Here is a 23946-nt window from a genome sequence, read left to right on the forward strand (position 1 = left end):
CATAGCAGAAGTTATTAAAAGTATAGGATGGCACAATTGGCATAACTAGATTAGCTAGTGCTTCTCTGTTTTAATGACCTGGGTTCAGTCCTGACTTCCAGTGCTGGCTGTGAGTAGTTTGCACATTCTCCCTGTGTCCATCTGGGATTCTCCTGGGTGCTCCCACATCCTAATCTCATGTGGCTTTGGTAAGTTAGCTGGTCACTGTAAATTGCCCTGAGTATGTAGCTGAGTGGTGGAACTTGTGGTAGAACTGAGTATGTAGCTGAGTGCTGGGAATGTGAAAAGAGTAAAATGGAATTAATATAAAATTAATATAAAATTATTATAAAAGGGTGGTTAATGGTCAGCTCAGATTCGTTAGGCTAAAGGGTCTGTTTCTGTGCTGGATGGCTCCAATACTCTATCAGGAGTGATGAAGAGATGCATACCCTAATGTTGCCCAAAATAATCTTCTAAGTCCAATTGCTCTTACAAGTTCATGTAATTTTTTCTGATATCTTCACAAAGTTTACGTCCAGACAAGTAGGAATTTTCCATTAAATCCCTGATGCGTGTTTCAGAAGTACCTAAAGCTGTAGTTTTCTCCTCCAAAAACTCAACCTTTATGACCTGATTTGCAGGAGGTGCATCTTCTAATCGGTCAATCAAGGCGTTGACCAGATCCTCATGGTTGCCAGGAAAAACTCCAAGATGGTCACCAGGCTGGTAGTTTAATTCTGCCAGCTTGTCTGTGTGTATCTGTAGTAGTATTGTGGAACGGCTAAACAGAAAGACAGAGTAAAGATTCAAACATCCGGATTTGAAAAAAAAAACACTAAACTTATATTCCTGTTTGCTCTTTATCATCTTTTCCAAAAGATTGTACCTCGACAGGATGCACAACTTCCTCATTACAACTTTGCTCAATACTATAATACTACTTGTCCACTTGTTCTTTCCTGGAGGTTATCCATGTTGTGATAAGTTTCTTTCCATGAATTCATGTGATGAATATGTCAGCATCATTCTAAACCAAAGAAGGTCACTTCAGCCTCTTGTAAATTAATCTATTTTATTTGAAGTAATGCAGACACTGCTTCAGTCTTTGCTGCTTAATCTCACTCTTCAAAACCTAGGGGTATCAAGAGCAAGAGGGGATAGGTTTGAAGTGAGATGAAGGAGTTTTAAAGGAGATCTGAGGGATAGGTTTTTATACCAGAGCGTTTGATATCTTGAAAATGCTGCCAGACAAGGTGATGGAATCAGATAGGGTTAGCATATTTAAAAGGCAGTTAGACAGGTTCTTAAATAGATGAGGCACAAGAGGTACAACTCTAATGTGGGCAAATGTAACTAGTATAGGTTGATATAGATATGGAGGGCCGCAGGGTCCTTTTCTGCCAGCTCCATGACTCTAACGGTGGAGTGCAGGACTGGCTGAGTGGCTAACCGAGGGATTGGTTTGCTTGCAGTTGATGCTTTTCTAGAGGATGGACATTTGGTTCAGGTGCTGGAGGGGGACTTGGCCCATGGATATTTATCCCATAAAAGCCTTATGAATGGGGGGATAGTTTTGAAAGTTGGTTTGTTACGGGAAGATGGTGGGTGGGGAGATGGGAGTAGGCAGGCTGGTGTGGAGCATGGTGTACCTTCTCCTACACAGGAGGGAAAAGATACCCAGGCTAGGACACACAACCTCTGAGCAGAGAGCAAGCGACACCTTCCTTCAGAACATTGCTGTGATCCGCCCATCATACGCTGGACAGTACATCCTGTGGGCAGTGTATGACAAGTTGCTTATTCTCCGAGTATTTATACCCCTGTAAGTTCTGCGAAACAGCCACCATTATTTCTGAGGATACAGTGAAAGGTGGGAAGAATTCCCAGTAGTGACTGAGCACAGGATGGCATGGTTAGCACTGGAACACTGCACAGCACATTTCCCACGACGTACAAACCTAGTCAACTCTGCAGGGAAATAGACCTCTTTATCTTGGACAACTGGTGCCTCTCGGTCATGAAATTGCACTCTCATCCCACAACACCGTGGATTCCTGTTCCACTTCTGGGCCTTAAGCTCTTGATCTAAGTTAGCAAACAGACAGTTGTGCATGCTGCATAGCTACAGTGTTTGGGTAAATAATATGGAATCATAAACTGAATTCTCTCTTGGATAGCTGGGAATGGTGTTACAACAGTATTCCAGGAGTAAGTACTCGGAGATACCCAGTCCAATTTCACCCATTAACATCACTGCATTAAATTATCTACTCATTAAATCACAGATGATTCTGGAAACATGAATGAAAAACTTAAGTGTAAATTCTGTCTACTGAAACAGTGACTTTCCTGTAACCAATGTACTTCCCTGGCTGTATCTTTATTTAAGGAATACTGAGGATTTAAAAGATCTACATTAATACAAGCTCTTGCTTCCAGTTCATAAAAGCAATATAATCCCTTACTCAGTGAGAATAGCAAGGCAGCAATTACCTAATGCTTTAATTTGAAGGACTGGATGCCATGTAATTATTTTTTTTTCCCCTTCTGAAGTCACACCAATGAAGCAAAAGTGCAGTACCTGGATTTAGGATTTTGCAAGTTGCGTCGGGATAACAGTCTTGCAGCCGAAACTTTCTTTTTGTGAATGCTATAGAGAGCTTTGCCGGAAGGGGGAGAAAGATCAAAAGATTAGTAACAATAATCAAAAGAATGCTTAAAAGTGTGCAAATTAATTTCACTAACACATACCTTGTGTGAGGTCAGATGCGGTGACTTGGTAAGTCAGACGAAACTTTGCCCTCTTCCAGCTGCGATCATTACTGATTAAGGAGTCGTTGGCTTTTTCAATATTGATGTCATCCCCCACGCAGAATACATCACACGCTGCCTGGAAACAGTATAGTTATAATTTTGTATGTGCATTCATCTGCACAATGAGTTAGTTCACAGAATCTCAAGGAAATTGTATTTTTTTGGGAGGATACAGTTGCTTTTTGCTTTCCAACCCTCTTCTCTCTGCCTTCCTTTAAGATGCTCATCAGAGCCGTAATTTACCTCTTGGTCAGATGCCCTAATCTCTTGTTATGTTACCCCCCACAAGAGGGGTTAAAGAAGGCACCATTGCCAAACTGGAAAACCCATCCCTGAACAGAGGAGGTGGGATACGACAACACCTATCAACTACTTAGTATCTCCACAACAGTTCACACCTCCTTTCATGCAAAGATAAGACTAATGACCATCTCATTACCTCTATGACTCTTATCAACCCTTGTGTAATTGATATATCTTTAAACGACTCACAGTTTATAAGCAGGAGAACAACCCACCATGGATCAGAACTGAAGAAGCCTCTCGGATGATCGGCAGAACGTCTTCTAGACAACACCACGAGTCCAGTTACCTTGACTTACTACTGCTTGATATACAATGACCTGGATGACTGAGAACCTTCATAGACATACCCACGCATCTAGTTTCTGCTTAATTTTGTTCCTGGGAAGCAGTCTGAGGCACTTCACACAATTAAAAGTATAACGTTTTTCTTTAGTCAGTCAAGCAACGATATGGCAGGCATAACTTGAGTGCACTGCTGGACAGTGCTCAAAACTGCAGCCACAGTATTGTTGCTACCTCATTTCTTTTAGCCACAGACAAAATAACAAATACGCTGACAGGCTGTAGGACGACCACCCTGCTGGCCAGGGAGAGATACTGAGAACTACGGAACAAAGACACACAGTGAAAGAAGGTTGCGTGATTGACATCTGGTCAGTTTCAACGTGTTCATCGCACGATGAGCTATTCAAAGTAAATGAAAGGCGACGCATTGGGATCTCATCATTTGACTGTACAGAGTCAACTACTCTTCAACTACTGCACAGAATCTTGTCATCTTCAGAAGTTTTCGGATGACTCTGCCATAGTTGGATGCATCAGCAAGGGAGATGAGGCTGAGTACAGGGCTACGGCAGGAAACTTTGTCACATGGTGTGAGCAGAATTATCTGCAGCTTAATGAGAAAAAGACTAAGGAGCTGGTGGTAGACCTGAGGAGAGCTAAGGTACCGGTGACCCCTGTTTCCATCCAGGGGGTCAGTGTGGACATGATGGAGGATTACAAATACCTGGGGATACAAATTGACAATAAACTGGACTGGTCAAGAAACACTGAGGCTGTCTACAAGAAGGGTCAGAGCCATCTCTATTTCCTGAGGAGACTGAGGTCCTTTAACATCTGCCGGACGATGCTGAGGATGTTCTACGAGTCTGTAGTGGCCAGTGCGATCATGTTTGCTGTTGTGTGCTGGGGCAGCAGGCTGAGGGTAGCAGACACCAACAGAATCAACAAACTCATCCGTAAGGCCAGTGATGTTGTGGGGATGGAACTGGACACAGTGGTGTCTGAAAAGAGGATACTGTCCAAGTTGCATGCCATCTTGGACAATGTCTCCCATCCACTACATAATGTGCTAGCTGGGCACAGGAGTACATTCAGCCAGAGACTCATTCCACCGAGATGCAACACTGAGCGTCATAGGAAGTCATTCCTGCCTGTGGCCATCAAACTTTACAACTCCTCCCTTGGAGGGTCAGACACCCTGAGCCAATAGGCTGGTCCTGGACTTATTTCATAATTTACTGGCATAATTTACACATTACTATTTAACTAGTTATGGTTCTATTACTATTTATTATTTATGGTGCAACTGTAACGAAAACCAATTTCCCCCGGGATCAATAAAGTATGACTATGACTATGAAGGAGGAACAGTCTGATAATTTGATAATTCAGGAATGAAATGGCTTTTAAGTTGAGCTAATTGTGCAATGGTGGGAATTTGAAGGGTTCAAAGAAAAATATACTTGGATAAAAGAGTGGATTCATGACTAACAAACCTTGGTTTGTGAGTTGTTAAGAGTTCAAGTTTATTGATGGCTATAAATGCCATGAAAATGAGCTTTCTGCAGCATCAGCACAATAAACATAAAACACATAAACTTAACATAAATTATCTAAAACTTACACAACAAATTAAACAGAAATAAACTTAACAACTTTAGTGCACGGTCTAGAGGGAGAATAAGCAATTAAGTGTTACCAGAAGACAACAAACAAATGTGCAGGAAGTGAAAGTGAAAACATCCATATATGATTGTGAAAGACAACAGGATTGGAATTGGTTAGAACAATGAAAGCCTTAAGAAGACAGAGGTAAGAATCTGAGACTCTAGTAACGACAACCTGGGGCTCCAAGTTTGGAACTCAAAAAACACTACAGTCCTGTTTTAGTGGGCCTGGACAATTCATTTCACTCAAGCAGTATTTAAGTGCAAACTATGATTCTTGTGATTTCATAGAAGTGATATGGTGGAACAGTAAAGCAAATTCATAATTATTAGAAGCCTGTGCTGGCATAAGTGCCTATGTAACTCAAGTAAAAATTAAGTTGTCCTAAATCTTGGTTTTAGAGTCCATTTGTTCAATACTTCAATTGATACCTTAAGCAAAGATTCCCAAACTGGGGCCCACGGACCCCTTGCTTAATGGTATTGGTCCATGGCAAAAAAAAGTTTACCCTAATTATATAGGTAATAGTGTCAACTATCGTAACTGCATACAAATGTCACTCCCTCATCAGAACTTCACAAGGACGTGATTGTGAAGTGTATTTTTTCTCCTTTTCACTGTGATCAGCACCTAGCACTCTTCCACTCCCAGGTGTTATTATGGCTAAAACTGGAACTACTGAAGAGATTTAGGTAATGATGAAAATATCCCCCAATCAACCACATGCTTACACACCATGCCTTCATTCACTGAATCTTTTGTTCAGGCCTTCAGCAACTTGCGGGATGGGATAAATAATTCAATTATTTTGTGTAACTAGTCCTTATTGTTTATTTCAGGACTGGACAGTTTTTACACAAGATGCGCTACCCTCTCCTGGTGGCTTCAAGACCAACTGAATCATTTGGACTCTGGTGGTCTCCAGGCAGTGCTATTGTCTCTCCAACCCTCTTCCTCCCTGCAACTTAAAACATGCTCATTTTCCTTATTTTTCTGTTCTACTGAGGGGCATTGCCTTATTTTCACTGTGTTTCCCTCTCCACATGTGCAGCCTGAGCTGCTGAGTGTCCCAGCATTTACAGCTTTCAGTCTTATAATTCACACTACTCTCCTGTGTTCTTGTTGCTTTTATCTGCTCCACCAACTTATTCCAATGCTCTTCCATAGACTCCTAAGGTTCTCCTAATGTGTTGGCAAACACGAGAGATTCTGCAGATGCTGGAACTCCTGTGCAATGCCCGCAGAATGCTGTGGAGGGCATCTATGGAGGGGAATAAACAGTTGATTTTTCAGGGCAAGATCTTTCATCAGGACTGGATAGGAAGGACGTGGGGGAAGAATCCAGAATAAAAGAGGTGGGGGAGGGGAAGGAGTACAAGCTGGCAGGTGATAGGTGAAACCAGGTGAGGGGGGAGGTAGGTGGGGGGGGTAGAGGGGGGAGATGTACAAGAGGCAGGGAGGTGATAGGGAGAACAGGTGAAGGGCTGAAGAAGAAAGAATCTGAAAGGAGAGGACAGTGTCATAGAAGAAAAGGAAGGAGGAGGGGCACCAGAGGGAGGTGATGGGCGGGTGGGAAAAGGGGACGGAAGGGAACCAAAACAGGGAATGGAAAAAGAAAGGTAGGGAGAAATTCCAGTAGGCCATGGAAGAAAGGAACTGGGAGGAACATTGGAGGAGATGATCAGCAGGTGAGGAAAAGAGTAGAGAAGGGAACCAGAATGGAGAAAATGAGGCGTTGCTCCTCCAACATGAGCGTGACCTCATCATGGCAGTAAAGGAGGCCACATGTCAGAATGGGATTGGCAAGTTGAATTGAAATGGGTGGCCACTGGGAAATCCCACTTTTTATTTTGGACCTCATATTCCATCTGTGTTGCCTCCAACTTGATGGCATGAACATCGATTTCTCATCTCCCTCTGATGTTCCCCCTAGTTCCTTTCTTCCATGGTCTACTGACCTCCCCTATCAAATTCCTTCTTCAGCCCTTTACCTCTTCCACCTATCTGCTCCCAGCTTCTCACTTCATCATCCCCTTCCCCACCCACCCATCTTCCTCCTCACCTGGTTTCACCTATTACCTGCCAGTTTTTACTTCTACCATTCCCCCTTCAAGCTTGTACTTCTTCCCCTCCACCCACCTTCTTAATCTGGCTTCTTTCTTTCTTTCCAGCCCTGATGAAGTGTCTCAGCCTGAAACAATGACTGTTCATTCCCCTCCATAGATGCTGCCTGACTTGCTGAGTTTCTCCAGAACTTTGTGTGTGTGTGCCACATATTGGTGATATTTTAACAGAAACATCTGAATTAAACACGAAAGAGACACAGTTTTGGTCCAATGGCAAATTACTGCAGATGTTGGAGATGTGAAATAAAAATAGTAAAGTATAGAAATACTTAGTCCTTCGGCATCTGTGGAAGCAGAAACAGGGTTAAATACTTCAGGTCAATGACCATTCATCAGAACTGATCACCTCAGTATAGGAAGGACATAGAGGCTTTGGAGAGGATGCTGCCTGGATTACAGAGAACGTATTACAAGCAGAGGATGGACAAATTTGAATTGTTTTCTCTGGAGTGGTGGGTGCTGAGGAAGACTCAATAGAAGTTTATAAGACTATGAGAGGCATAGACAGAGCAGACAGCCGTTATCTTTTAACAGAGATCATGCATTTAAGGTGAGAGGGAGTAAGATCAAAGGAGACAATCAGGGCTATTTTTTTTGCATTGAAAATGGATGCCTGGAATGTCTTAGCAGGGGTTGTAGTGAGGCAAATATGGCTGAGGTATTTAAGGTAGGCACGAGAATGTGCAGAAAATGGCGCGATACGGACATTGTGTTGGCGGAAGGGATTAGCTTAGTTAGGCATATAATTAATAGTTTAATTAGTTTGAAATTTTGGTCCAAAGGGGCTGTATTTGTGATATATTGTTCTATGTTCGATAGATACATTTAATTTTGGCTGATGCTGTAAAGGAAATCATTTCAATTTAGCTGGGAATTGTACATTTTCCCCACATTTTCATTTACTTTGAAATCTGATATTTCAACTGAATTAATACTATTCATCTCATTCAAAATTAGGTTCAGTGAACGAGGTGTTGCAACCACAGATTTAGCTTTAACATATAATTAGTTATGTGGTAATGATAATAACCTTGAAGACTCTCTTAGCCCATGTCCTGAACGACTCCTCTTGTCCACAGAGTTCATCTCCCTCACCCATCCTCATAATTCGCTCTCCTCCAAGTTCCTCAAGTAAGGTGTCGACAGCTCGAGCAAAAGCACAGAAATGGGGATAAACTCGAGAGCCGAGACCAAAGACAGAAAACCTGCAAAACAGTATATTCGAACTTAGTATTTCATATAGGAACATCCTCGTTTATCTTCCTTCCACAATTGTTTCTGTGCTGTAATTGTTATATGGTTATATATGGAATGACAAAAGATACTAAACAAGAACCTTTGTAACTAGCTTGACAGGCCTCCTTGAGAATCTTTGAAAAATACATTCCCAGTGCAACATGCACAAAGACAGGTGGCATCTGTGGAGGAAAATAGAGAGTCAATGTTTTGGGCAAGACAGATGGGGGATCAGCCCAAAATATCAACTGTCCATTCACCTCCACAGATGATGCCTGATCTGCTGAGTTCCTCCATCATCTTGTATATGTTGCTCTGGATTTCCAGCAACTGCAGAATCTCTTGTCCCTAAAATACATTCCCAATAGTTCTTACAAATTAGGTTGACAAGCTATTTGACATTAACTCCATAATTAACACAATGGACACACACAAAAAATGCTGGTGAACGCAGCAGGCCAAGGCGTGTTGTGTCTTTGAGCAAGGCACTTAACCACACAATGCTCCAGTCCACCCAGCTGAAAACGGGTACTGGCAAAATGCTGGGGGTTAACCTCGCAATAGACTGGCGTCCTATCCAGGGGGAAGTCTCGTACTCTCAGTCGCTTCATGCCACAGAAACCGGCATAAGCATTGGCCTGATGGGCCACAAAGGCTCGGGACGGACTTTAACTTTGAGTCCTGACGAAGCGTCTCAGCCTGAAACGTCGACTGTACCTCTTCCTATAGATGCTGCCTGGCCTGCTGCATTCACCAGCATTTTTTGTGTGTGTTGCTTGAATCTCCAGCATCTGCAGATTTCCTCGTGTTTGCGTTTTTAAATTAACACAATGGAATTACCTTTCCTTTGTTCCATTTCCATTGCATGGATTGAGGGTCCTCAAGTCAATTATTGGACACTGTATTTTAGTATATTTTAGAAGAGTGAGTGGGGATCTCATTGAAACCTATCGAATATTGAAAGAGGATGTGGAAAGGATGTTTCCTATAGCGGGGAGTTTCAGAGCAGAGGGCACAGTTTCAGAATCTGTGGAATTCATTGCCACAGATGGCTGTGGAGACCAAGACATTGGGTATATTTAAAGTGGAGTTGACAGGTTCTTGATTAGTAAAAGGCAGGAGGAGAAGATGGCAGCGCGACGCAGCGCCCGCAGCTCTCCGGTGAAATGATTTCATATCTGTTAAACAGGGGCCGTGGACAATTCTGATTTGATGGAGACAGACGTGAAAGCACAGAGGAACATCTGGAGAAATTTCTGAAACGCCGGTTCGCTGCCGCTGCTACTGTGCGATCGAGAATCTCCGGGACGAAGGCCCCAAAATCCCCGGCATTGCCTGCTGCTGGTGACCGAGGCTGAGGTCGAAGCGTTCGGATAGAGATGGTGCTCGGTACTCAGCTGATCGGAGGCTCGAAGTTCTCGGACGACTCAGAGTCAGACTGTGGTCGGGCATGGCAGGGAGAGTTTTCTTCCTTCTCCCGTCTGTGTGAGATGTGGGACTTTCGAGAGACTTTGAACTTTTTTACTGTGCCATGGCCTGTTCTTCATCAAGTTATGGTATTGTTGCACTGTTGGAACTATATGTTATAATTATGTGGTTTTTGTCAGTTTTTCAGTCTTAGTCTGTCCTGTGTTTCTGTGATATCACACCGGAGGAATATTGTATCATTTTTTAATGCATGCATTACTAAGTGACAATAAAAGAGAACTGCGTGTTCTCATAATCTAAATCTAAACTAAACTAAAGGGGTCAAAGGTTATAAGAAGAAGGCAGGAGAACAGGTTGAGGGATAATATATTCGTCAAGATAGAATGATACAGCAGACTTAATTGGTCAAATGTCCTAATTCTGCTCCCACTATAGGCCTTATGGTTTTATATATACAGAACAAAAGCACAAGAGAGCTAAATTCAATACATTCAGTGGTAATCATCTATGCTTTTGCCAGTAGCAGCCCAGCTCCAGTGGCTGGGGTTTGTGTCACTGCTTAAGATGACTTTCTGTAGCACTAGAACGAATTAGCTTATTTTACTGGAATTATTCCCAAATATAATCTGAAATGAAGCCGAGCAAAGGAATTCCTCTTCCCCTCAGTTCTAAATGAGTACCTAAATGTGAAGCTTCGGCTCCTAGTTCTAGATTACTAATGTTAATACAATCTCTCAGCACCTAACTCGTAAAGACCCCTTGGTATGTGTATCAAGTAGATCACCTCTCTTTCTCTCTTCTGAAGTCCAGTCTGCTCAGTCTTTCCTCATATCAACCACGTCATACCAAGAAACAACCTGAAATAATCTACAGTGTTATCTTAGAAATATTATTGAGGAAGTACATACCTAACATTGGCCAATTGGCCAGTACTCTCAAAGTTGTCTCTGTTTTCTGCTTCATCACTTGAAGATTTCCGAGCATCTGACACTGAAGATACGCTGTTGAAACGAACTTTATAACTCCTGGAGAGAGGGGAGACACAATAGACATAGAGTCAAAGAGAATCACCACAGAGAAACTGACCCTTTAACCCTTCTACTCTATGCAAAACCATTATTCAACCTTGTCCCATCAATCCTCACCTGGACTAGAGCTCTATCTACCCATCCCATCCATGTATTTATCCAAATTTCCCTAAAATTGTATTGAAAGTACAGGCAGGAAGGCAGAAGGGGTGGCATTGCTCTGCTGGTAAAAAATGAAATCAAATCATTAGAAAGAGGTGACATAGGGTTGGATGGTGTTCAATCATTGTGGATAGAGATAAGGAACTGCAAGGGTAAAAAGACCATGGTGGGAGTTGTATAAAGACCCCCAAACAGCAGTAAGGATGTGGTCTCCAATTTAAATAGGAAATATAAAATGCATGCCAAAAAGACAATGTTACCAATAATCATGAGGGACTTCAATATGCAGGTAGATTGGGAAAGTCATGTTGGTGCTGGATTACAGGAGGGCGAATTTCTAGAGTGCTTACAAGATGGCTTTTTAGAGCAGCTTATGGCTGAGTCCACTGAGGGATCAGCTATTCTGGAATGGGTGCAGTTAAAAATAATTGATTAGAGTGCTTCAGGTAAAATAACCCTTAGGGGAAAGTGATTGTAATATGGTCGAATTCACCCTGAAATTTGAGAAGGAGAAGCTAAAGTCATATGTATCAGTATCACAGTGGAGTAAAGAGAATTGCAGAGACATGAGAGAGAAATTAACCAGAATTGATTGGAAAGGAACATTAGCAAGGATGATGGCAGAGCAGCAATGGCTGGAATTTCTGGAGGCAATTTGGAAGGCACAGGATATATACATGGCAAAGGAGAATAAGTATTCTAAAGGCAAGATGACACAACTGTGGCTAACAAGAGAAGTCAAAGCCAACATAAAAGCCAAAGGGAGGGCATTTAATAGAGCAAAAATTAGTGGGATGTTAGAGGATTGGGAAGCTTTTAAAAACCAACAGAAGACAACTAAAAAAATCATTAAGAAGATAAAGATAGAATATGAAAGCAAGCTAGCCAATAACATTAAAGAGGATACCAAAAGTTTTTTCAGATACATAAAGTGTAAAAGAGAAGCGAGAGTGGATATCAGAACACTGGAAAATGGAGGGGTAATAATGGGGGACAAGAAAATGGTGGACAAACTTAGTAAGTATTTTAGATCAGTCTTCATTGTGGAAGAAACTAGCAATTTGGTAGAATTTCTAGGTGTCAGGGATCATGAGGTGTGTCAAGTTACCATTACCAGAGAGAAGGTTATTGGGAAACTGAAAGGTCTGAAGGTAGATAAGTCACCTGAACCAGATGCTCTACACCCCAGAGTTCTGAAAGAAGTCACTGAAGAGATTGTAGAGGCATTAGTAATGATCTTTCTAGAATCACTTGATTCTGGAATGGTCCCAGAAGACTGGAAAATTGCAAATGTCACTTCACTCTTCAAGAAGGGAGATAGTTAGAAGAGAGGAAACTACAGGCCAGTTAGTCTAACCTCAATGGTTGGGAAGATGTTGGAGTGGATTATGAAGGATGATGCCTCTAGGTACTTGGAGGCACGTGATTAAATAGGCTGTTGTCAGCATGGTTTCCTCTGGGAAAATCTCGCCTGACAAGTCTGTTGGAAATCTTTGAAAAAGTAACAAGCAGCATTGACAAAGGAGAGTTGGCTGATGTTGTGTACTTGAATTTTCAGAAAATCTTTGACAAAGAGCCACACGAGGCTGCTTAACAAGCTATGAGCCCAAGGTATTACAGGAAAGATTCTAGCATGGATAAAGTAGTGGCTGATTGGCAGGAGGCAAAGAGTGGGAATAAAGGGAGCCTTTTCTGGTTAGCTACTGGTGGCTAGTGGTGTTCCACAGGGTCTGTGTTGGGACTGATCCTTTTTATGTTATATATCAATGATTTGGATGATGGAATTAATTGCTTTGTTGCAAAGTTTGCAGATGATATGAAGGTAAGTGGAGGGGCAGGTAGTTTTGAGGAAGTAGAGAGCCCACAGAAGGTCTTAGACAGATTAGGAGAATGGCAGATGGAATACAGTGTTGGGAAGTGTATGGTCATGCACCTTGTTCAAAGAAATGAAAGGGTTGACTATTTTCAAAATGGAAAGAAAATACAAAAAAAAACTGAGGTACAAAGAGACTTGGGAGTCTTTGTGTAGGAGACCCTAAAGTTCAGTTGCAGATTGAGTCTGTGGTGAGGAAGGCAAATGCAATGTTAGCATTCATTTCAAGAGGGCTAGAATATAAAAGTAAGGATGTAATGTTGAAACTTTATATAGCACTGCTGAGGCCTCATTTTGGAGTATTGTGAGCAGTTTGGGCCCCTTATCTTAGAAAGGATGTGCTGAAACTGGAGAGGGTTCAAAGAAGTTTTACAAAAATGATTCCAGAATTGAATGGCCTGTCATATGAAGAGTGTTTGATGACATTCACTAGAATTCAGAAGAATGAGGGTGACCAAATTAAAACCCATTGAATTGTGAAAGGCCTTGACTGAGTGGATGCGGAGAAGATGTTTCCTATGGTGGGAGAGTCTAAGACCAGAGGATATAGCCTCAGGATTGAGGGATGTCCTCTTAGAACAGAAAGGAGAAGGAATTTCTTTAGCTAGAGAGTGGTGAATCTGTGGAATTTGTTGCCACGGGCAGCTGTAGAGGCCAAGTCTTTCTGTATATTTAAGGCCAGAGGATGATAGGTTCTTGTCTGGTCAGTGCATGAAGGGATACAGGGATAAGGCAGGAGATTGTGGCTGAGAGATAGATTGGATCAGTCATGATGAAATGTCCTAATTCTCCTCCTATATGCTATAGTCGTATAAACGTTGAAATCAAACCAGCATTCATCCCTTCTGTTGGCAGTCTCAAGTCCTGGCAACATCCTTATAAATTTTCAATCTCTTTGATATCCTTCCTGTAGATTGGTGACCAGATCTGCACATAATACTCCAAATTAGGCTCTCCAATGTCTTTTAAAACTTCAGCATAACATCTTTAATGTTACAGGAACTGACTCACGACTATCACAGTACTGTAGTTACATTTCCAGTTCACAGGCAATAAGTTGCCTTGGGTAGCTTAGAATTTAAAAACAGAATTAGCAGTAATGGTGTTTCAATCTCACTCACTGTCCTTCTGCTGATTTTGAGTTAGAGTGTCTCATTTCCATCAGTGCAGAACTAAATTTCTAGAAGAAATAAGATGGAAGAGTTAATTTATATCAGGAATAATCATTCAGCATACCGGAATTTTTTTCTCTGGATACAATGCATGAAGTTAGTTGCCCTATCTTGCCACCTACAGTCCACAGTTCTTCAGAAGAGAACAGTCTACAGTTTTTCAAATTTACAAAATGAACTAAGCTGTTTCATGAAGCTCATCACTAGGCGCTCTGCGTGTTCTTTTTATATTTGAGAATCTTTAGTAAAGGAGAAAGGGAAGAATTCTTCAAGCTGTAATGTCCTGCTCTGCCCCCTCTTAATCTTGTGCTTCAATGAGATTACTCCTCATTTTTTTTAAACTCCAGTGAATATAGGTCAAACTTGGATAGCTGCCAATGATAGGATACTCGTGGAATTAGCCAAATTAATCTCTTTTGGAATGCTTTCAATGTCAGTATGTTCTGTTTTATGTCTGCAGCATTCTAGATATGGCTACCACAATACGCTGTGAAAGTGCAAGAAAACTGATTAGGAATAAAGTATCTATTTCCTTTGCTAGATGACAACTCGTAAGATTTTGTCTGAGGAGGGAGCAGTGGGGTATTACTTGTCGATGCCTGCGTGTGAGCAGCCCTGCAAGAAGCTATGTCAAAAACAAACAGCTCAGGGTGTCCAGATACAAGGGCTTCATTGGCCTGGTGATCACTAGGTGAAACCCTCTTTTATTTGTTCACTTTTCAGGACCTAGCCTTTCTTGGCAAAGCTAGCATTTGTTGCCCAAATATAACTGTGATGAACAGAATTGCTTGCTGATCATTTTATGAGTCAACTACGTGGGGCTGGGACTAGAGTTACCTATAGACCAGATCACATATGGAAGCAAGTGACCCCCTACTGAAGCACATCAGTGGATCAATGTGGTTTTACAACAATCCAGTGTTTTTTAACAGTTTTATTAGTAAATTTCCAAATTCAAGATGATTAATCTGAAGTTAAATTCTCAGCTGTTAAGGTGGGAATTGAATCCACATTTTTTCATTACCAGTCCAGGCTGCTTGATTACAAGCAACTTAGTCTAACCTCTGGAGCACCTCCTGATCCAGGATAACTGTGTGAGGCTCATAGTACCAAAGATCTGATCTCTTCTCTCACAAAGGAAAATTAAAATGAAACATTTTCTTTAAATTTAAGGCTGGATAAAGCATGTCTTGGCATTAAAACTCTCAGTGAATTTTGCAGAGTTTTTGCCATTGAAGGTATGAGGTTTTTTTTGCCTTGTATTTTATATATACACACAAAGAAAGATGCTACTGCGGGATTGATGTCCATCTCCAAAAATAAACCTAGAATAACTATACAAGGCAGGGATGTCCATCCATATCATTCATATTAAAGCAGTTACCATTATCAAAGGGTTCCTGAGATCAAGTCATTTAGCCCAAACATACAAGCATTGTGTTGGGGATGGAGGGGTGTGGGTGAGAAGATTCAGGTGCGGTTCATTACTCCAACATCTCAGATGCCAGAAACTTTCTTCCAGATGTAATAGATTCATCCAAAATATTACAGAACAAAGTTGTATTAATTCTGAAAGCATCACTTTCAACAAAGTGTAGCATTGGCTGTAAAGCTACTTAGAAGTAGAAAAAGAAACCCAAAACAAACACCTGCTTTCTTTCTTTTGTCTTTGCAAACATGTAAATTTAAACCTATTTAACTGACTGGCCATCTAACCCTGTGAATATGTGACCCATCTACTCTACACTGTGTACAACAGTGTTCAGGTTAAGCTCTGATAGCCTCTGACAGAATCCTAAATTATATTGTTATATACTGTATTATATAGTATGCTATAGGTGAACTGTTAGCATCACAGCCTGGTATGGATACTCCAATGTGCAGGATCAAAAGAAGCTACAGAGAGCTGTAAATTCAGCCAGCTCTATCCTGGGCACAATACACCATGCTGTTGAGGACATCTTCAAAAGGCAGTGCAGCAAGAAGGCAGGGTTCATCATTAAAGACCCTCACCATCTAGGATATGTCTTCTTCTCATTACCACCATCAGGGCAGAGTTACAGGAGCCTGAAGGTGCACACTCAACATTTTAGGAACACCTTCCACCCCTCTGCCATCAGATTTCTGAATGGAAACTGGACCCATAACCACCACCTCGCTGTTCTTCTTTTGCGCTCTTCATTTCTTTATTGTGACTTAGAATAAGTTTCTGCGTATTGCACTGTTTTGCAGCCACAAAACAATGAATTTCATGACACAATTCTCACTGGTCTAATCATGAAAATTATTTTTAACTTACACTGTGCAGGCTACACTGCAGAAAAAAGAGAAGGAATTTTTCTGGGCGACAGAAGGACCACTTACGTTCCTTAGCTGCTGCACTTACACGATAAAAATCTGAGATTAATGATAAATGCAGGAAATTTTACTTCATGAATCAAAAATATTGTGAAAGCGATACATAGAAGATGGCTTTTTTAACACTATCGAACACCCAGCATGTTTGCTGTAAAATTAAGACAACATACCACTTTCCGACTTTAAACCTACTTAGGGCAAATCCCAATTAGGGTGAGAAATAAAAACCAGTTACTGATGGGTTCCAGGGTTCTGAAATCGCCCACAATACACAACAGTCATGTTGCACAGGTCTGCATGTACTTCCATGCAAAATATAATGAGAAAGGCGTCATGTGACATGAACTACTGTTGGCAATATTGGCAGTAGTGGTACCAAGATAAAATAAAATGCAATTGGGAATAATACCCACGTCATGAAATCTGATCATTCTAAATTTTAAGTTTGGAAAAATGCCATTTATTTTCACTCAGTGATTTTCATACTTCTCCATTCTCAGGTGGGTCGCCATTGCCAAAAGTGCTTGTGACCACCAGTACCAGCGCCTCGTGTTCCAGGTGAACAATATCATAGTCATCCATGGATATGACCTACAGAAGAAACACATATAGTCATTTGCAGAACGGCAACTCCATAACTGTTGGTAATTCAATGGACTGTAATTCTCATTAATTCTTTTTTAATCAGTAGAAATACAAATCTGTTCCTTATTTATAAAAGGCAACAGATGTTAAGCATACATAAATGTTTAACTGGCAGGAACTATTTAATAATATTGGTGTTTGTCAATGGGATCTCATTAATGTGCCTCAGGTTGTCAGTATGAGCTCCATTGTCAGACTTTGTATCCAAAACTTCTTCAAGTACTGATGGTTCTCCAATGTTTGAAACACCTCTAAACTGAGATTCCACCTACACTCTAAAACATATGTCACTCTTTTCCTGTGTCCAGGCCAACTTTTATTCCCAGTCAGCTTCAGGAAAGCAAAGGCTTAACATCTCATCATTGATACATTGCTCTTTGTGGGAGCATGCTGTGCAAAAATTAGGTGTCCTGTCTCATGTATTATAGTTGTAACTACAAAGGTAATTAATTGGCTATAAGCCCTCTGTAATGTTTTGATTACATCGGATTAAATTGGGGCAGCGTGGTAGTGTAGTAGTTAGTGCAACATTTACAGCGCCAGCTGCAAGATTTGGGTTCGATTCCTGCCATTGTCTGTAAGGAGTTTGTACATTTTCCCCGTGACCGTGTAAGTTTCCTCTGGGAGCTCCAGTTTTCTCCCACGTTCCAAAGACATAAGGTTAAGGTTAATAAGTTGTGACCCAGAAGCTGGTGAAACTTGCAGGCTGCCTAGCACAATCCCCACTGATTTGATTTGATGCAAACGACGCATTTCACTGTATGTTTTGACGTTTCGATATACATGTGACAAATAAAGCAAATCCCTCTTTAAATCTTTAAGTATATTGTCTGCGAAGTGGGAGGTTGCGGAGTGAGTTGGAGACAGTTTCTAGTGTACTTTATGTGCCAGTATTAAAAAGCAAGTGGGGCCTGTCAGGTCTTTCTGTGGAGCGGGAGATTGGATGGGTTAATAGTAACTAAGGTTAATTAGCAAGAGTCAATAAAAAGAACTGGGGTTTGAGCGAAGCAGCTAATCTTTGAATGGACAGTGTTAGAGTGGTCAGGTTTTGGCTCAACAGGCTTGGGAGAGAACAGGTACAGGCAAGAACTTATATTTTCCAAGTTAGATGCATGACAAGTGTAGGCAGGTTGGTAGCTCAGGCAGTGGAATGCCTCTCCTGTGAGATGTGGGATTTCAGTGTACCTAACAGTCTCCCTGATGACTACATCTACATGATGCACACCCAGCTTCAGCACCCGACTGACAAGGGCAAGGAACTGGAGCTGGAGCAGGATAATCTGAGAAGCTGAAAACTTCATAGGTGAGTCTTTTACTGAGGTGGTCGCACCCAAGAGTGCAGGCTTCAGACAGTAGGTGGGTGACCAGCAGGAGAAGTAAGGGGAGCAATCAGTCAGCGCAGGGTTCTCCTGTGGCCATTCTGCTCAGCAACAAGAATACCTTTTTGGATACTGCTGGGGGGTGGGGGTTGAGCTATCAGGGCACAGCAGCAGCCAGGCTAGTGGCATTGTGGCCGGCCCTGAAGGTCAGCAGGGAAGGTTAAAGTCAGGCAGAGCGCAGTGATGGGAAACTCGATAGTTAGGGGGACAGACAGTAGGTTCTGTGGCCACCAAAGAGAAACCAGGATGGTGTGTTGCCTCCCAGGTGCTGGGGTCCAGGATGTCTCAGAGCAGCTGCAGAAGATTCCCAAGAGGGAGGGTGAAAAGCCAGAGGTCGTGGTGCATGTTGGCACCAATGACACAGGTAGAAAGGGTCATGAAGTCCTACACAGCGAGTATAGGGAATGAGCGAAGAGGCTGAAGAATAGGTCCATCTAAGGCAGTAATCTTTGGATTATTCCCAGTGCCACATGCTAGTCAGGGCAGGATCAGGATGGTGGTACAGATGAATGAGTGGCTGAGGAAGTGGTGCAGGGGGCAGGGTTTCAGAATTCTGGATCATTGGGATCTCTACAAGGGATGTGTTGTACCTGAACCCGAGGGGGACCAATAGCCTTGTGGACAGGTTTGCTAGGGCTGTTGAGGAGGATTTGAATGAAGTTGGCAGGGGGATGGGAACCAGAATAATCAGGCTGAGGATGGGCAGTGTGCAGTGAGACTGTGAGGATGGTCAGGATGATGAAGAAGATGATAGGGCAAATCAGTGGGATGAGGTGAAGTGTAACAAGGGAGCAAAACCAAAAAGGGTGATGAATACAGGACTGAAAGTGTGATATTTGATTGCATGCAGTATATGGAATAAGGTAGATAAACAGGATTGGCAGGTATGATGTTGTGGGCATCACTGAGATGTGGCTGAAAGGAACTCATTGTTAGGAGCTTAACATCCAAGGATGCACGTTGTATCGAAAGGACAGGCAGGCAGGCAGAGGAGGTGGAGTGGTTCTGTTGGTTGCAAAAAAATGAAATCAAGTTGTTAGAAAGAAGTGACATAGCATCAGAAGGTGCAGAATCCCTGTGGGTAGAGTTGGGAAACTGCAAAGGTAAATATACCCTGATGGGAGCTGTAGACAGGCCCCCAAGCAGTAGCCAGAATGTGGGATATAATGTTCAACGGGAAATAGAAAAGGCATGCAATATGGGGAATGCTACAATAGTCATAGGGGATTTCAATGTGCAGGTAGATTGGGAAAATCAGGCCAGTGCTCAGTCCCAAGAGAGGGAATTTGTAGAATACCTACAAGATGGCTTTTTAGAGCAGCTTATGGTTGAGCCCACCAAGGGAAAGGTAGTTTTGGATTGGGTGTTGGATCATGAACCAGATTTGATGAGCGAGCTGAAGGTAAAGGAGTACTTGGGAGGCGGTGATCATAACATGATAGAGCTCACCATGCAGTTTGACAGGGAGAAGATAAAGTCAGATGTATCAGTATTACAGCAGAGTAAAGGGAATGACAGAGGCATAAGCAAGAAGCTGGCCAAAGTTGATTTGAAGGGGACACTAGCAGGGATGACAGCAGTGCAGCAATGGCAGGAGTCTCAGGGGGTAATTCGGAAGGCACAGGATAGATGCATTCCAACGATGAAGTAGTACTTTAAAGGGAGGATGAGGGCATCCATGGCTGACAACCACAAAAGTGAAAGAGAGGGCATATAATAAAGCAGAAATTTGTGGGAAGCTAGTGGATTGGCAAGTATTTAAAAACCAATAGAAAGCAAGTAAAAAAAAATATAAGGAGAGTAAAGATGAAATATGAAAGTAAGCTAGACAAAAATATCAAAGAGGATACCAAAAGTTTCTTCAGATATATAAAAGAGAGGTGTGAGGGATATTGGGCCTCCAGGAAATGACACTGGAGAGGTAATAATGGGGTACAAAGAAACGGCAAAAGAATTCAATAAGTATTTTGTATCAGTCTTCACTGTGGAAGACATCTGTGGCTTGCCATAAATTTGAGAGTGTCAAGGGGAAGAAGTGAGCGTAGTTGCTATTACTAAGGAAGCTGAAAGGTCTTGAGGTAGATAAGTCACTGGGACCAGTTGGACTACACCCCAGGGTTCTGAAAGAGGTACCCGAAGAGATTGAGGAGGCATTCTAGACTGGTTCCAGAACTGGAAAATTGCAAATGTCACTCCACTCTCTAAGATGGGAGGGAGGCAGAAGACAGGAAATTATAGGCTAGTTAGTTTTGCCTTCAGCGGTTGGGATGATTTTGGAGTCCATTATTAAGGATGAGGTTTTGGGGTGCTTGGAAATGCAGGATAAAGTAGGCTAAAGCCTGCATGGTTTCTTTTGGGCAAATACTGCATGACAAATCTGTTGGAATTCTTAGAGGAAATAACAGGCAAGATCAACAAAAGAAAGTCAGTGGCTGTTGTTTACTTGGATTTTCAAAAAGCTTTTGACAAGGTGCCACACATGAGGCTGTTTGACAAGGTAAGAGCCCATGGTATTTCAGGAAAGATACTAGCATAGGTAGAAGGTTGGTTGATTGGCAGGAGGCAAAGAGTTGAAATAAAGAGGACCTTTTCTATTTGCCTGCTGGTGATGATCCCACAGGGGTTGTATTGGGACCCGCTTCTTTTTATGTTATATATCAATGGTTTGGATATGGTATTGATAGCTTTGTAGCCAAGTTTACAGAGGATACAAAGATAGGTGGAGGGGCAGGTAGCATTGAGGAATCTGGAGAAGGTCTTGGACAGATTGGGCGAATGGGCAAAGAATTGGCCGATGGAATATAGTGCAGGGAAGTGTATGTTCATGCACTTTAGTAGAAGGAGTAAAGGAGTACACTATTTTTTAAATGGGGAGAAAATTCAAAAATCAGAAGTGCAGAGGGACTTGGGATTCCTTGTGCAGGATTCCCTAAAGGTTAACTTGCAGGTTGAGTCAGTGGTAGGGATGGCAAATGTAATGTTGGCACTCATTTCTAGAGGACTAGAACGTAAGAGGAAGGATATGATGCTGAGGCTTTATAAAGCATTACTCAGACCACACCTGGAATATTGTGAGCAGTTTTGGACCCTTATCTAAGTCCTGACGAAGGGTCTCGGGCTGAAATGTCGACTGTGCTTCTTCCTATGGATGTTGCCTGGCCTGCTGCGTTCCACCAGCATTTTGTGTGTGCTGCTTGAATTTCCAGCATCTGCAGATTTCCTCGTGTTTGCGTTTTTAAAAGAAAATCTGCAGATGCTGGAAATCTCAGCAACACCTTCAAAATGCTGGCAGAACTCAGAAGGCCAGGCAGCATCTATGGAAAAAGAGTACAATCGACTTTTCCGGCCGAGAGCCTTCAGCAGACCAACAAGATCTACGTTGACCATTACATTTAGTTACTTTAGTCACATTTAACTATCTCACTCCGCGTGAAATATTCCCCCCCAATTCTCCCATGTCTACATCGGCAAAGAGATCACTGCAATCAATTGTGACAATAGCAGAAAACAGACTGGATCAAAACCAAGCCCAATGAAGGAATTCTCCCACTATTCCTTTGAATTATTTCGATGAAGGAAAATTAGAGAATTCGCTATTGACTAGTCTTGGTGAATTTGAACGTCATTCTAGAACAATCTTATCCATTCTGCAAGATAAAGTATTATTGTAACCGTGATTTGTGAAATTACTTAAACAAGTTCCATTAAAATAAAGCTATTCCTTACCTTTGCATCAAATGCATGTTTGAAAATTTCACATAATGTTTTTGCATAGACTTGGGACTTCCCAGTTTCGGTAGCATATAAGATGGTGGCTTTTACTCGTTTGGCCATTGCTTGTCCCATCAGCTTGGTGGAGAACTTCACAGCCCTTTTCAAATATAAATAAAAGAACAGTTTGACTTCACGGAGCAGTTAATGATGTCCGTTTTGAAGGAGTATCCTCACCAGCTGGTACTTGCCTCTGGATTCAGACCTGGATCCTCTCCTTGCCTAGTTTTGTAAGGCAAGTATATTTTCATTTATTTGCTGGGATTGGGTGGTGGGGTGGAGATACATCTCTAACAAAAGGGGTGTAAATTTCTCCTTCCCCCTGCCAGCCTGCAGGCCACCCTCGCACAAAGTGCAGCACCTGCTTAGCCTCCTGATCAGGGTCATGTGAAGCCATGGGAGCAGCTGGTGCATATCACGAGTCCTGGTTATGTGACCACTGACGCCAGGCAGACAATCTCTGAAGTGTTTTGATAATGGCAGGGGTCACCCATTTTGTAAAGACTCTGCCCAGAAGGAGGCAATGTCCAATCACTTCTGTAGAAAAATTTGCCAATAACAATCATGATCGTGGAAAGAGCACAAACACTCACGTCATACGACACGGCACATAATGAACAAACGAACTCTTGGGATGTGAATGCAGTTAACTAAATTGACATTTATATAATAATTTATATCATTATACCATAAACCATAATTTGCCTCTGGATGGTGTCCTCACCATTTCAGAGGTTAGTTGAGAGTTCAAACATTGGTGAGCCAGAAGTCACATGAAGACCAGATTAAGAGTAGCCAGGCTATCTTCTTTGAAGGAAGTGAATAAACCAAAGGAAACACTATTCAAGCTGGAAGTTTTACAGCCAGCATTATTGATGCCATATTTTATCTCAGCTTTATTATTTGATTTGAAGTTAAATTCTCTCTTTAATTGTAGATGCTAACTAATGCTTTCAGATTATTTGCTGACCTCAATTACGGAACCCATTTAGCAATCTAACCATGTTCTCAAAGTTGGATTCATTTCTAAGGTCACAATGGTTGCGGACCTGAAAGGGTGACGTCTGAACGTTTCGTGTAGGATGAACTAGGAGAAGGGATGGACGGAACGAATAGACGACGAAGAGTCGGCAGCAGTTGAAGTAGGGAGGGAGGTAGCTGCAATTGGGAATGTGTCAGGCAAAGCAAAGATGTGCGGAGCGACGAGCCAGCACACCAGACTGAGTGAAGCATTGGAAAGCTGAAAAGGCAGAGTGAAATGAGGAGGATCTATGAGGGCTCAGATAGCGGACAGCAGGAAGAAACCCAGCAACACCATGATTTCTGTGACTTGCACAATGGGACATCCGGCAAACTGTGTGCAGGCCTGGCAATGTGGAGCACAGGCAGACAGGCAAGAGAGACACCAGGGAGGGTGGGGCTCAAACAGATTTGAGGGGGTGGCGGAACAAGACCTGACCTGAAGGGAGAGGTCATAATAGATATGGACCTGAAAAGGGATGATGTCCGAGCGGACCAGGTAGGGTGAACCAGGGGCAAGGATGGTCAGAGTGAATGAGCAACAGGGATCAGTGAGAGGTTGAAACAGGGAGGGGTCAGGCAATGTGAAGGGTGATGAGTCAGCGCACCAGGTTGAGTGAAACACGAACAGCTGAAGAGGCAGATGAAGTGTGGGGGAACAATGAGGGCACAGAGGTTGCAGATGGAAGGAAA

The 23946-nt window shown here is 42.3% G+C and overlaps 1 protein-coding gene across 1 annotated transcript in view; it reads right to left on the reverse strand.

Annotated features, from left to right (window-relative positions):
- The window catches only part of nos1 (nitric oxide synthase 1 (neuronal)), a 112807-nt gene that overhangs the window by 29414 nt on the left and 59447 nt on the right, over nt 1–23946 (reverse strand). Inside the window, exons 13-20 of the mRNA XM_063034459.1 lie at nt 22189–22333; nt 16925–17029; nt 14030–14088; nt 10754–10870; nt 8212–8386; nt 2734–2872; nt 2564–2642; nt 570–763 (exon numbers count right to left, since the gene is read on the reverse strand). Coding sequence (XP_062890529.1) covers nt 570–763; nt 2564–2642; nt 2734–2872; nt 8212–8386; nt 10754–10870; nt 14030–14088; nt 16925–17029; nt 22189–22333 — 1013 coding nt within the window. The remainder of the gene's footprint in view (nt 1–569; nt 764–2563; nt 2643–2733; nt 2873–8211; nt 8387–10753; nt 10871–14029; nt 14089–16924; nt 17030–22188; nt 22334–23946) is intronic.

This window comes from Mobula hypostoma, chromosome 27 (assembly GCF_963921235.1).
Source record: "Mobula hypostoma chromosome 27, sMobHyp1.1, whole genome shotgun sequence".
In the NCBI taxonomy this organism is placed as follows: Eukaryota; Metazoa; Chordata; class Chondrichthyes; order Myliobatiformes; family Myliobatidae; genus Mobula; species Mobula hypostoma.